We start from the raw sequence: 15,335 nt of genomic DNA, 5'->3' as shown, positions 1-15,335 counted from the left end.
CAATTCTAACTGGGCGGTCTTAATACCAACCAAAATAAAATAGAATGCATCTTTAATAGTGAAGACTGGGATAAAGTATATTAAACAATGGTGATCTATTGTAAACATACAGTTAGTGTACTGGTTTTCACCTCAGTTCACTATGAATCACCTTCATACCGCACACATATTAAAGGGAGAGTACGATCAGGAACTTTTGTTTAAGATGTATATGAGACACATTACTGTCCATTAGAAAGCAATTTCTGATAAAGGAGTCGACAATAAATATTCACTTTTCTTAATTATTGTGCTGTTTGTAAATCTATACAATATGTACATGTGATTTAAGGGCAGCCTTTATATTCAATCAAGATATTTCATTTTACTTGTCATCTTGGGGGTCAGGGTTATATATTATCTTTATATGGTGTAGCATCAGGGTTTGGATTTCAAATAGGCCTATTTAACAAAAAGAAAATAAACAGAAGATCCAGATTTGTTTCTATCAAAGATGGTCTTACACAAAATTGTCAAATGTTCAATGTGCGTGCTAAAAAGTCCTAACAACAACAACAACAGACAATTGGTCAATCATTAAATAATTAGTTTGTGAATAACATTGGAAGGTTTTTGTTAATAGTGATCATCACTAGAATTCATTTACTAACTTTTCAACTGCAGATAAATGAAATAAGGCAGTTCTAAGCAAAGTCACAATACAGTGATTGGGTTTTCACTAGAGCCAGACAACTAATGAATAGCAAATGGGTCAGCCAACACTCTCTCCAAGATTCTTTGGGATTTGCATATTTTAACCAGAGTGTTACAATTGAAATATGAGAAAAGACAGTAAAAGAAAAATAGTTTATAAAGCCAATAAGTCAACAAATCTGATGTCTGAAACAATCAAATTTTCATTTAGAATTATTGTGAAATGATATGGGGTTTAACTTCCTCTTTTCTGCACCCCCCGGGCATGAAGACGGAAAGGATGATTGTATTGGAGACAGTAGGGACTGACTGGAAGACAAATACCTGCGGTCGAAGAACTTGTTATGCTGGCTGTCCATGATAAGTTGATTTGCGTCCAAATGTTTACACACCGAATGAGTTTATTTACATATCATCATGAATATATTTAGCTACAGTGGCTACAGGAATGTATTTGAATAAAATCTGAACATTTAGTTAATATTTATAAATACACCATATATTATATACATATATTAAACACTATTTCTCTGTTTTTACTATATATTTTTTTATAATATATCAGCCTCTTGTGTTTATTTGTAGTTTCTACATGTATTTAGCATATGTCTACTACCTTATCAATGTTAAAAACACATCATTAGGTTATATAAAACAAAGACATGCCTTGTATCTCCCCTTCTTAACTATTCTAACACATTTATATTTAATGGCTGATTCAGAAAACAACAAAAAAGAGGTAAGCAGTGTTGTGAAATAAATCCTTGTATTGGGGATATATGAAGCAGAAGATGTAATTAATATACGGAATTGGACGTACCTGTATGTTTTTAGGGTGGAGATGTGGATTAACAATCCTAGCCTAATTATTCTCCGATAATAAAGAATACATAAATAATTATCAGATATCTTGCAGCACACCAATACTCTTAGCAGAAGAGACCTACCACATACTGGCTTTGGTCGATTTAATGACAAAAGACATTTACTATACATATTTGTTTTCCACATTTTTTTAAATAAGTTTCTGTAACAATTTAACAAATACAAAAGACATACCCTGAATACCCGTTTAAACTAATATTGGATCTGTTACAATGATCTGTTAAATAATATTTTATTAGCTGAATATGTAATATTTACAGGAATTGAGAAGCCTGTTATAATATAATCTGTCTGTTTTTATACTCCAATGTGTCCTCCGTGTATTTACCTTACATATTTCAAGACCCCACACATACTATAATCAGATTAAACCTTAAACTGTTTTAAACATGTTGAATGTAATATCTCATCATCTTTTATAACTACTCATGGTTTGTAATGTAACTGATTTAACTCTTCTAACATGATTCAAACCCAAAAACATGATAACTTGACAATTTTATGCAATGGTCATACGGATCAATGTAAACATCACCAAAAGTCAGTTATAAGGCCAGAATGCAAGGGTCTAGTTTCATAATTGCACATTAAATCATGGGTTTCATGAGTCCTGGGCACAAGACATTGCAGATGTACAATATTTGTGAGTTCCACAGTCTACAAACACTATATTGGAAGTTAGAAAGGATGGTTTGGAAAACAAGGAGTGAATGAATAAAACATTTAGTGATTTAGTGTGCTATGACTGAAAGTCTACCCGGACGGACAGTGGCGTTTTGGTCACATCTTTATTAAATTAACATGTACACCAATGTGTTTCGTCCCATCCAAATGGCAAAAATTCTTTTCCTTGTCAAGGCCCTCCATCCTGCACCACTACGACATCGGAGAACAAGGAGATAAAATCCTGAGTATCTGGATCAAACCCACAGCCTCCTGGTCAATTAGCAAGTGCCATGCTCAAACCGCCAGTGTGGCTACTGTGAAAACAAGGGAAAGCTGGATTATAATTTACAAATCGCCATACTGCCCAAGTATAAAATTGATATATGTCTGTTAATGTTTTTGTTACATATGCATACGGAACAATGTGAAACAATTTCTATTTTCTCAGAATTGTAGCATCCCATGTAAACAAGGATTGCTACCTCCTACTGTTTAATAATGAGAGGAATAAAATATGTACGGTTTAATCAGTAAGTTGAACAGGATCTAACCAATGTTAAGTATTAAAAATACCATGTGTAGATTTATCTCTAAGCTCCATTACTTGCAATCTAAACAAACACTTCAACATTTGTTATGTCTAATTCACATCAGTCAATCTCAATTGGTCAGTCAAACAGACAGTTCTTCCTCTGGTCAAGATTTATATAGATCAAACTGTAACTTTATCTAAGATGTCTTTTTAAGCTAATTGGTCAAAGTGCTGTCTTTAATCTTAAGTCATCTGTATTTCCCAGGAAATTTGGATTTCTACAAAATCTAGAGAAGATGATTCAGTGAAGAAACAGTGTACAGTGTATATGTATATCAAATCTGACTGTTGCGAATCCAAGTTCAAACAATCTTGTAGTACAATATTACATCATAAAAAGATGTGTGTGTTCATCTCAGCGCAATAGATGGTAATAACGAAGCATAATCAAATTTTAAAACATACCATTATCTATTAGAAGATAATTAAGTGATGAAATAGATAAAGAGTTAATATATTTTCAAACCATCTTATAGCACCTTACAATTCTACATTGTGAATAGATGTGTTGTATTCTATGTAGCACAATAGAGGTCAATCATGACACACTTTCAAATATTTTTCATCTAAAATTTTTTTTTAAAAACTACCTTGATCTATTACTGTGGTAGAAACTTTTGTTTTATTAAAATTGTATATTAGACAAACCCACTTTGACCTCAAAGATTTCTGTCAGATACTGATAGGCATGGTATTGATATACATGCACTCAACTCTACTTGTGGATGGATTGCTTCAGATTAAAATCTCCAATTCTCTTTAAGGAATGAAAATATCATAGGTCAGTGAGTAAGAATCTTAGACCACACACTTTGTTTATTAACTTTATGCTTTTGTTTGTGTTTTTTTTTCCAAAAAGCAACATTATAGACCTAGGAGCCTAGGGTCAATGATTAAGAGAAATGGATACCTTTACAATTTTGATTTCAATTTTTCAAAGGTGTGACACAACCATATTATGATAACATTCTTACATTCTGTATAATAAAGGTAATTATATATCAGCTGTTCATTTTTACATAGAGAGAAAAATGTTTGAGTGCTTATAAAAGAATTTTTATGAAACAAAAAGGGTAGCAGGGATAGAGTTCATACTGGTTACACCAAGGCACTATTTACTCTAGGCATTAATCATTCACACTGAGCAGACTTCAAATTAACATTAATTCACCTTATAATATATTTTAACATCTGGTTGGATCTGCTGACTTTTTACCATTCAATTTATTTTTACTTCACAGAAATCTCATTGTTAATCATAAATAAATTAAACGTGAAAGTGAATCGAGGAACTATTAAAGTGACGCAATGTGAAAAGTATTAATTTGTACAATACACTTAATTTACATAATACAATCTGCTAGTCTCTGTATAATTAAAACTCTTCTGGTGGCGACGAAAAAATGAATCATTTTAATGGCAGATTAAACAAGACAAAAAGATGTCCCGACACAATACTAATGAGTTTGCAGTTAGTGGCAATCGATCACGTCACTCTTCAAAGCAACTTGTGACATAATATGATAGTAATTAAAACATTTGAAATATTGATTAATTTTATCTAATTAAACACAAACGGCGGATGATGTGAGAAGTTTGATGCATGAAGCAGTCCAGAGTCAAGTATTCTTTGGTAAAATATCACCATTCAAGAGAATTAGTCATCAATGAATCTTGAGTAAATGTGATATTGATAAAAGGCTTCATTCAATCAATGGGTATTTTAAAAGGAGGGTGTTCAGAAATTGATGCAACAGGTTTCAGATTCCCATTATTAATGCTGATTCTTCATATCCTGGAAATTTAAACTTAGTAATACTACAATAAATGTATCAGAACTATAAATAAATAAGATGCACTGTACGCAAGTAAGTCTGTGTGAAGTTTAAAGCATTTAAGTGGTGGGGAATCAAGGGGGATAAATCCAATTTAACAAGTCTTATGTAAATGACAGTTTTTTTTCTTTACACACTTACCTCAGAATATACTCTTGGAATTAATAACTAAGTCAAGCGAAATTGTGTTTTTGTCTATAAACAATGGACAGTATCTCAAACTTCAGTAGTAAGACTGTAAACTTATGCAAATACTTGATTGAACATTCAAGGGAAGTAACCCTAGTTTTACGTTGTTTTCTGTTCATATTTGCCAACCGTGGTAACATTTTGCAATGCACTGCAATACTTTATGAGGTTTTTGTCTTCAATACAGCAAATGTTGGTTGTAATCTGTGATTGTATTCCAAAGCAATGCAGTGCTTGGCAATTGTATTCTCAGTTACTTGTATTTTGTAACTGTATACTCAATACTTTATTTAGGCGAAGTTTCGAAGAGTATTCTCTCAAAATTTTCAAGCAAAAGTATTCTCTCAACGTTTTCAAGAAGTGCTTGAAAATGTTGAGAATATACTCTTCGAAACGTCGTTTAAATAAATCAGTAATTGTTCTTCCATAAGTATGTGTTATAGTTTATGGTACATGTATATGCATAGTCAATGCTTTGTAATTTGTAATGGTACTCAATGCTTTGTATTTTGTAGCTTTGTATTTTGCAACTGTATACTCAATGCTTTGTAATTTGTTACTGTTTAACCAATGCTTTGTAAATGTATACTTTGTAATTTGTTATTGTATCCCCATAATCAACACTTTGTAATATGTCATGGTAGCCTCAATGTTAGATACAATAAATTCTATTACCTGTATCCATATTTACAAAATCTACATTAGTTATATTATTTACTCTTTGATTATCCTGAAGGAGATAGCTCTGATCAAGAGAAATACTTGAACGGAAGAAGATTGTGGATAGGTTGTTTGACAATAAATGTAAATATCTTTCATGGTTTGCATGTTATATATATCTATTATGTTGTAAAACTAACATCCTACCTTCACCAGAATCTGAGTCTTTTTTAACTTTAGCTAATCTTGGATCTAACCAGTGAGTTGTTTCAGTATCATGACTAAAAAATAAAAAAATAAAAAACACATTTAATAATGAGGAAGACAGATACATACATGTAGAAGAGCATTATTTTAAAGTATTTTTGTCATTCCTTCAGAAGTACCTTTTAACAAAACCTTTATGAATTTTGTTGCATTTAGCCATCAGGACCATAATAAAACTCCGAATTAACCTGACTAGTTAGTCCATCTATCCTACAATGCATGAAGGGATGCTTTGTCTTGGGTAATAAATATTTTAATCCATCAGTGTTTTAGTCAAACTTCAAACAAAGTCATTCAAGAAGTAGTTAGATCTGTATGCACATCAACCAAATTATAAAACCAGAATTAAATAAAGGTATTATTTCAATCATATTTCCAGCTGTTCGAAATTAACACAGAGAGGATACATTTGTTGAAGAAAAAAAAAAGATAACCTACTCTATAAAATATGGCTGTCCTTCATCTGTGAATGCCATCTCCCAGTTTGATGGTAAAGGTCCCAGATTTGAAGAACTATGAGCTCGTTCTAATGATTTTTTCCGTGTTAGAGGGGGAAGAGGTAATTCATCAGAGTAGTCATTTGATTGGACAGCTTCAGAACTACTGTTGTTTCTTTTTCTCTTTGTATCGCCTGGTGACCCAGCCATGTTACCACCTGGTGTAGGACGACGCATTAAAGCATTCGGCTGAGGTTCTTTTGGTGGTCTTGGTGTTCCGTAATGGTTACCTAATATAGTAACAGTATAAAGAATTACACAAAATGGTCATTTTCTTTTAGGACTGATTCCTCAAGTAATAATTAATTTACAGACTTTGAACTTCTACTCTTAAAATTTAATCAAAGTATGACTGGATGGAAGTAAATTTGTAATTGAGTATTCTGTTTTGACTTCTTTAAAAATGATGTGAATTTAACTCTGACAAGCCAGAATAACGGTTATATTGAGTTTATCCCCATTCACAATCATAAGTGATTTTATAAAAAAAATTATCCAAATTATCAATTCTAACTGAAGTTGTGGCCATCTAAAGTTTACATTGGTTTCTACTGATTTAACACGACCATCTTTAGGTGTCTTACAATGTAGATAATAAGTAATAATAATTTTGAAATCTTTTTGGTACAAGCCAATCCATTAATACTCAGATGTGTTTTTAATTACATAATAAGAGTAGTTTTTACATTAAAGCAGTATATACACAATGTATTTATGACTATTGAGATATTTGACAATCTGGCTTGTACCTTTAATCTTTTATACATGTAATCAAAATCTCTTGACAACTCAACACATTTTCATTTTGAATGATTATAAAATTTTTAATATAAACGTATGCCTAAATCTACTTCCTCTATTATTTCAGGTGCAACTTTTGGCTTGACTGGGTCAAAAGGAAACAAAAATATGATGTGATGACCAGGTGTTCTGTACTGTTGTTAAATGTTTTATTAATGAATAAATAATCTAATGTCATTTAAAACAAATCTGAATTTCCAACCACAAACCATAAATGTCAGTGAAGGTCACTGAATACAATGTACATAATTTTCTGTATGAAAGGCCAACGCAACATTTTACATAAAATAATTGATAGATTTCCAGACAGAACTGGAAGCTAGTTGTATCTTGTAAAATTACAACAACGATAAAGTACATCCAAGAAGAGCTTTGAATACATGTATCACATGATATGGGAAAGCATCTATAGTTTCTATTTTTATACAATCCCTATGATAAGTATATTAGCTTATTCAGAATATAATCAGAGAAATGTGATTTAATATATCATCTAATGTGCATCTCACACTGTTCATTTTATAGGTCATGAAATCTACAATGTAGTGAAAATATTTTTATTCCAAATTGGAAAATGTCTCATTTTTTGCATTTACAACCATTAATAGATATACTGAGATAATAATCCAATTGGCTGTTCAGTTAAAGATAGAATCTAAACCAAGTTATAAATTCTAAATAAACCCCTGCTGTATTTGGCTCCATTGGCTATGAAACCGGAGGTGGGGACTTGCAATTGAGTTACCAAGAACATAATTACAATGTATCTATACGTACCATCAAATATTCCACTCTCTAATAAATCTCCTGTTTTTTCAAGTTCATAAAATTCTTCTAGAGATAGAAACGTATAATCAACACCATTTGATTCACCTGGTCTAGGTGGTCGTGTTGTACCTTAAATTACAAAAATACACATAACAGAAATATTATAACAGAAAATGGTGAAACAATTATAAAGTTATTAGCACAAAAATATTATTACAAAAACTGGTGAAACATTTAAAAAGGTATCAGCAGAAAAATAGGAGATATTTAGAATTCTAATAGTTAAGTATTCTTGATTTCAATTTACATGTAGATCATTGTAAATCTAAATAAAGGGGAATAAATCTTACAGGTAAAAAAAAAAATTAAAAAGTTATCAGCACAAAAAAGAGATAATTAGAACTCTGATGATTAAGTATTCTTGATTTCAATTTACATGTACATAACTTTAATAAACTTGGAAATCTAAATAAAGGGGAATAACTCTTACACTGTTAAAATGAAAGATTTCAAATAGTACATTTACATGTGGTTAACCTTAAAGTTCTGTGGTAAATTATTCATTTATTCATGAATAAAGAATAAGACTGCAATTTGGTTAAATGTTCAACAGAATTAGTATTCATGAATGTTATTTTACAGGACACTAAACACTATTGTAAAATTTGAGTTGACTGCAATCTCTTGTATCAAGTTCTATTCTCATTACTTTAATGACAAACTAAGGAAAACACAAAGATAACTTACAAGGCACTGTTCTCATATAAAGATTATCTCTAATAGTCTGTTGTAGATCATGATCCACAGAACCTTTCTGAAATCTCGCTGTTAAAAACTGGCGTAACTCTCTTGGCAGTAAACCTACAAAATAGAAAAAGATCAAATAAAAAAACTTAACTTGTATCTAATAATTGTGACTGCACCATATAATATCAAAGCACTCAAGAACATTCAGACAAGGAGGGATCAGGATATTTTCAAATTGTGAAAAGTTTTAGCATGTGTATCAAAATCTTTGCAGATTACGTTATATATGTATATATTCCCCTGCAGTCAGTATTGTTTGAATCCAGTCATACATAAAAAAATTTGTGAAAATGTGAGTAAACCTGTGGAGTGTACACTACATTTTTTTCTCACAGATTAACCGAAGAATATTACGTTGTTGCAAAAAACAAAGAAATTGGGGAAAACACACAACATTATCAGTAATGTTTAGTGTATTGGATGATAATTTATACATTTAAGTCTGGTAGACGGAGACTACAGAAACAAACATTTGTTTATTAGTATTGACTATGATTTATCTACATTTGTTTGTAAGCCTAATTTGAAGAACAAGAAGTTATTGTGACCCCTGTCATAGACAGAAAATAGGTCATACAAGGAAATGAAGCACTAGATTTTTATTTGTTGAGTATTTGGAGGCGATATATGTACATGTTCAGTTGTGAACGGTGTTGTAAAACCAGCCTGGACATCCTTCATCAAATTGTTTTTCAGACAATTACCCAGCAATCCAAGTCCACCAGACATTACCAGTTCTCCCCTGTACATGTTACGTAAATATATGATGATAATAATGAGTCTGGTTGGAAAAGACTAAGAAACAAACACTTGATGACCAGTCCTGTTGAGTGTGTTATGACAATATTGACAGAAATAATTAACAGTAATCATAGAATGTAACTGGACTAACAACAACTATAAGGTATATTTAAAGACCCTGCTTCAGTTGGTAAACAAAATCAACCAGTCCATTATGGATAATCAATATACACCAGGGTTTCAGTGTAACACTGAGTTTTGGATGAATAGATTACACCCCTGTTATTGCGAGTCCATACTATATGTAATTTAACAGTATTTACTATGCCTACTTTTACGGCATGTAAATTGACTGATGGAGCAAATTATCCACTTGGTAAATTTCTCTATCGGTCAAGATTAGCAAGCAGATACACTGTATGACAGGGGCACCCATGTCGGTACCCTTATATGCATCGACATCCGATTTATTATCAAACCTATATCATAGTGAATGACATTATGAGAGAAGGTGTTAATGTTATATCTCACTTGTTTATACCAAGGTTCTCACTGATTCACCATTACAACAATTATATTCACATATTTCCTGTTTCATAATGTTTTACAATCTGATTAAAACACAGATCCTATTTCGTTTCGTATTTTATAGTTCAAAATTTCGTTTTATTTGTCTGTACTACACTAGGATCTGGGAGAGTTGTTACATGTATATAACCTGCATTCTGGATGGCGTGAGGCATTAACCAATAAAACCATCTGTTCCAGCGACTTCTTGGCGTGCGATGCATGGAACTGTGGGTAAACCACTAGAAACGTCAACGCTGATTGATTAATCAATGTCTGACATCATATGGTCAAAAGCCGTTCATACGACCTCTACTCTAACGCAAGCTTTTACTACAACCGGTTAGATCTTCATGTAGTTTAGGCCATCATAGGTATAAAAAAAAAATGAAACGGAATATAGATCTGTATTTTAATCTGATTGAATGTTTTAAAATTAGGTTCCAAACTGAACTTGAGAAAATGTTAAAAATGGTTATATCTTCCAAATATATTGCAGGCCAATCAGTGACAAGCCAAACACACAAAATATTGACATTATCACAACTATGGTTAATCAATATGAGGACTTCAACTTTTATACTACATATATGTATGTATCATAACAACTCTCCTGGACCTGGTTCCATGTCAATCAACCACTATTGTACTACTATTATTCCTATGTTTTACATACAGTGTACAAACATACTGGCACCACTGTACCAAAACATAGAAACCTACTTGGACATATTCAAAACAGGAAACAGAAATGTGGCACCATATTTCTGCTTCTATGCCGCAAAATGTACAGGTACAGCTAGCTGTATGTTATAATTTTAAGGATAAATTTAAAGAAGCATTAGAAATTTTATTTCGATTTTCTGTGACAGTTACATTTAATATCAATTAATATGCAAAATTTGAGACATCTAATACTTCTTCACCATTTTAAGATTCTATAAAAGTCAGGGTGCATCATGGCCCTCAGTTGTTTTCAATGTTCAGTGAATTTGTAATTTTTCCAGTTCTTAGATTTTGTGTAAATACCTAGGAATATTTTGAATGTTATATGAAATTAATTACATATATTCTCTCTTTATTAAGGTGCTTTTACATACTGACTTATGTGTGTATCATACATGTATACATATGTAAGTCAACTTAATACATGTTAATAGGTAAAGTATGCAAGTATGTCGGTATACATTATGTATTATAAAAAGCAATTCATCATATACATGTACCCTAGTATGTCTATTTATATGGTCTGTCTATCAATAACATGTCAAAATTACTTTCTCACTTTTTTAAATATAAAACACATACCACCATTGGCACCAAATTTCATCATATTACAATATAATATGTACATGTATAACATAAAGCAATCATATGTCTTAAGTAGTAGGATTAATTTCAGTACAAATGTAAAAAGCTACTGGATGAATTAATTAACATACATTTACATGTACCATATGTATGTGTACAAGTCAAGATTTATAACTTTGTCTCATTTCCTTTGACAAAAAATATAGAAATGAAATGGAGTTTAACGTCTTACATTTCTGTTCCGACTGGGCTAATGAAGAAGAGTGCATGCCATACAGTGTGCTGTAAGAGAAATTTTGCCCGACTGGTAGTGCTACGGTCTACTCTTAAATCAAATTCGAACTGTCAAGGGTACTTTAACTTGCATGCTAATGTGTAGTACATTGTGTACACAGGACCTTGGTGTTTCGTACCATCCGAACGACTTAACTGGGATTGAACATATGACGTCCAGGTTAGCGAGCCAACATCTTACTCAGTGAGCCTCCACAGCTCTCTAAAAGTGTAGATTATTAACCAATGCACCCATACATGTACTTTACGTGAGTATAAAGAGGAACAGGTGCACTGACTGATACAAGCTCTTGTAAACTATATGGTTTAAATGTATACTAACGAAAGAAATTAAATTCTTCACAAACTATATGTACATGTAGAATTAAATTCAATTTAGAATTTACTATGTAAAGCCTTGATGTGCCGGAAGGCCAATGATCATTTTCCTGGTATAAATTTAACAAAAATATGCACTGCCAGTAATTTTAGAGGTACATGTATGGTATGTTAGATAGTGCATTGATCTCGATATTCATTGATTAAAATGATTTACCCTTTACATGCAGGTGTTTAACATCAAAAAAAAGGCTACGTCGAAAATCAAGGGAATGTTATGCGAATTTAAGATAAATTAGATGTTCATAACAGATAAATTGTACATGTAGTTAATAATTACAATATACATGTACATGTAGGCTATGCACTGGGATGAATTAGATGTCGATAACTTTAAATAATTCTTGGATAATTCTGGTTTCTTGTAAAAATGAAATGAAATGGAATGGTGTTTAACGTCCTATTGTTTTGCTCCGAACTAGGCATACACCATACAGTGTGCTATGAGGGAAATTTTGCCCGAACAGCGGCACTACGGCCTACTCTTATATCGAATTTCAACTGTCAAGGGATCTTTTACATGCACGCCAATGTGTACACGGGACCTCGGTTTTTCGTCTCATCCGAATGACTAAACAGCTCTCCTTGTTAGGCCCCCCCCTCCTGCATCACTGACAAGGGGGAACCACGCTGGAAAATCTGGGTGAACTTTCTCGGCCAATGCAGGGATCGAACACCCGACCTCCAGGCTAGCGAGCCAGCGTCTTACCCACTTAGCCACCATGACCCCACTGGTTTCTTGTAAGAGTACTTATGATTATGTATGGTCTGAATTCTGAAAGCCTATGTACATGTACCTTTGGACTGTTCGGTGTTTAAAAAGATACACGTACATGTAGATAATACAGTGTAATTCCAAAATAGGGCAAGTACTGGCACATGAAGATAATAATTCCAACACTTTCATTTGTGCATGTATCATTTTAAGTCAAATTTGAAGTTCTAGATTGAGTAGATTACCCAAACATAATGCTGCTACTTGGACAATAACTGCATTTTCCCTAAGCAGAAGCTAAATGAAATAAATAATGAGATCAACTGATCCACATCATAAATTCTTTTTAGAAACTAAAACTTATTAACCAAAAATTTGGCAACATCTGGATGTCACAGTGGATAAAAGTCAAAACAACACAGAAATAATTTTCTATAGAGGAATACTTTGTATTTTACAGTAACCAAAAGGAGATTCTAATGTATTATTAGTGTATAATACTATCTATAATCTGGAGTAATAGTAAAATACCAGGTCATATTGTGAATAATCAGAGCACAACTAGTAGTATATACAGTATATATACCTCCGTAATACCAATATAATCAACTGATATTCATATACCTTTTATTTACTCCAATAATAAATCTATTTATACATGAATATTGTATTTTTTGCTTTGGGGATGAATTTTTTCATGGTTTGGAATGTCAGTTTTCTGTACTAGTTAGCCTACATGTACATTTAGTAACCTTATTCTTTGAGTTGTACTTTTGTTATTATTTAAAATTGTAAAACTATTATTAAATAAATTACACCACTCTACATAAGTGGACATTTTCTTCATACTTTTTAACATACTATTACATCATCAGGATATACATAGGCTATATTTACTTTATCATTGACATGATACATGTTTAATAATTTTGTATGTTTAATAATTTCTCTGTTTTTCCATAGCAAATTGTAAAATCTGTGTATATTATGTACAGTACATTTTTTCAATCAACCATGCTTATTTTTGCTGGGATATGTGATACAACTTACATGTAACTTTTGGCTTGAGTACTTTATTAGTTTTCCACTTTACCCGATTTTGCCGTATGTAATAAGGGCATTATGTCTTTGATTAACTTAAGGATTTATTAGGTTCCAGTAAATGTAATCAAATTTTCATATTTTTTTTTAGGCTGGTACAAGTTATGTATTTTAAAATGTTATTGAGTTATTAGTCCACAGACAAGTTATGGAACACAAAGTTTAAGTTAATAACACCATACATGTCGTTTAAATGTCAGTTTGAACTGTCATGGCTGTCAGTTACATGTCACTGTCACTTCATGCATGCTTGTATTACATGTATATTTTGTTATTTTTGTCTAGATAGAAAGCATCCAAATATAAAGGTCCTATTTAATCATTGATCATTGCCAAGAAAAACAAAATTTGTATATATAAAAATCATTTTGTTTGTACTTGATGTCTCTAGATAAATCAATTATAAGCTATAACTGCTTTAATATAGGTTAAGCGTTTCTATGAATTAACTTGTTTTATTCACGAAGTATATCTGTGATAGGTTTTTAGTCTATCGATAGTAGGCCTACAGGTTGCCTCATGAATGATACAAGCATATACTGATTTGATTGGGTTTTTACTTTTTCAAAGAATAATTGTCTGAAAGTGCAGTTATCAGATCTTAAGTGGAACTTTCCATTAAGACTGAAAGTTTCACATTACATTATATACCCATTTCAATCTATTGAAAACACATCATTTTCATTAGAAACAGCTTGCAATTAACAACCAGGACAATTACATGTACATGTAAGTTTTTTTGAACCATACACAATCAACCCAAAGTATAATTTCAAACAGAATAATACAGTAAAGAAACAAAATTAAAACAAAACTAAGTACATGTAAAATTAATAATAATATACATAAAGGCCTGTAGAGAGTTAAATATGAAAGTAAAAATTGAGCAATCAGAGTAATTTGTATATTGCACTGGTAGACAGTTTAAGATAGAGTAGAGAATGTAGTATATAATGTATAAAGCAGGACAGGTGATGAAATAACTGTGAGTTATACAACCAGGTGTAAAGTTAAAGTAAATAAAGGTCTGTAGGTATAAAAACTATATATAGGTCTATCTGTCTTTACCTGTATATATAGTACACTATTACACACCTGACAAATAGATTACCTCACAGTTTTACCTCTCTTGTGCACAAATACTATTCAAACTTTCAATGGAGCAGATGAAAAATCAAAATATTTCATTCTTAATATATTGCTGCAAATCCTATAAGTGAAATCCTTTTTTAATTGAATTTCATGTCTCTTTTGCATATTACCAAACAGGAATCGATGTTACAAACTAATAGAATGTGCATACATTATAATCCTCTCTATAACCTATAATGATTTCACACATTTGTAGTACTACACATACATCTACATGTACAAGTAGTATATTACTGTCCAGTAGTTTCAGTCACCCATTGTATGGATAAATCTGAGAACTCATTGTATAAATAAAAATCTACAAATTCTGCAAAATGGTCCAAAGCCTTTTAAAACCTACCAATATTTTGAAAGTACCTAACATTTGTTACACTATAAGGCCAAACTTCACTAATCTAGGAAAATTTTAGAATGAA

General features: G+C 31.6%; 1 protein-coding gene across 3 annotated transcripts in view; it reads right to left on the bottom strand.

Annotated features, from left to right (window-relative positions):
* The window catches only part of LOC126827721 (membrane-associated guanylate kinase, WW and PDZ domain-containing protein 2), a 118,887-nt gene that overhangs the window by 85,064 nt on the left and 18,488 nt on the right, over window positions 1–15,335 (bottom strand). For all 3 annotated transcript variants that reach the window (XM_050557209.2, XM_050557210.2, XM_050557212.2), the window contains exons 2-5: window positions 8,601–8,714; window positions 7,863–7,982; window positions 6,226–6,514; window positions 5,728–5,801 (exon numbers count right to left, since the gene is read on the bottom strand). In XM_050557209.2, coding sequence (XP_050413166.2) covers window positions 5,728–5,801; window positions 6,226–6,514; window positions 7,863–7,982; window positions 8,601–8,714 — 597 coding nt within the window. The remainder of the gene's footprint in view (window positions 1–5,727; window positions 5,802–6,225; window positions 6,515–7,862; window positions 7,983–8,600; window positions 8,715–15,335) is intronic.

This window comes from Patella vulgata, chromosome 7 (genome assembly GCF_932274485.2).
Source record: "Patella vulgata chromosome 7, xgPatVulg1.2, whole genome shotgun sequence".
NCBI lineage: Eukaryota > Metazoa > Mollusca > Gastropoda > Patellidae > Patella > Patella vulgata.
The sequence above is the reverse complement of the archived record's forward strand: the minus strand, read 5'-3'. Positions and strand labels throughout refer to the sequence as shown.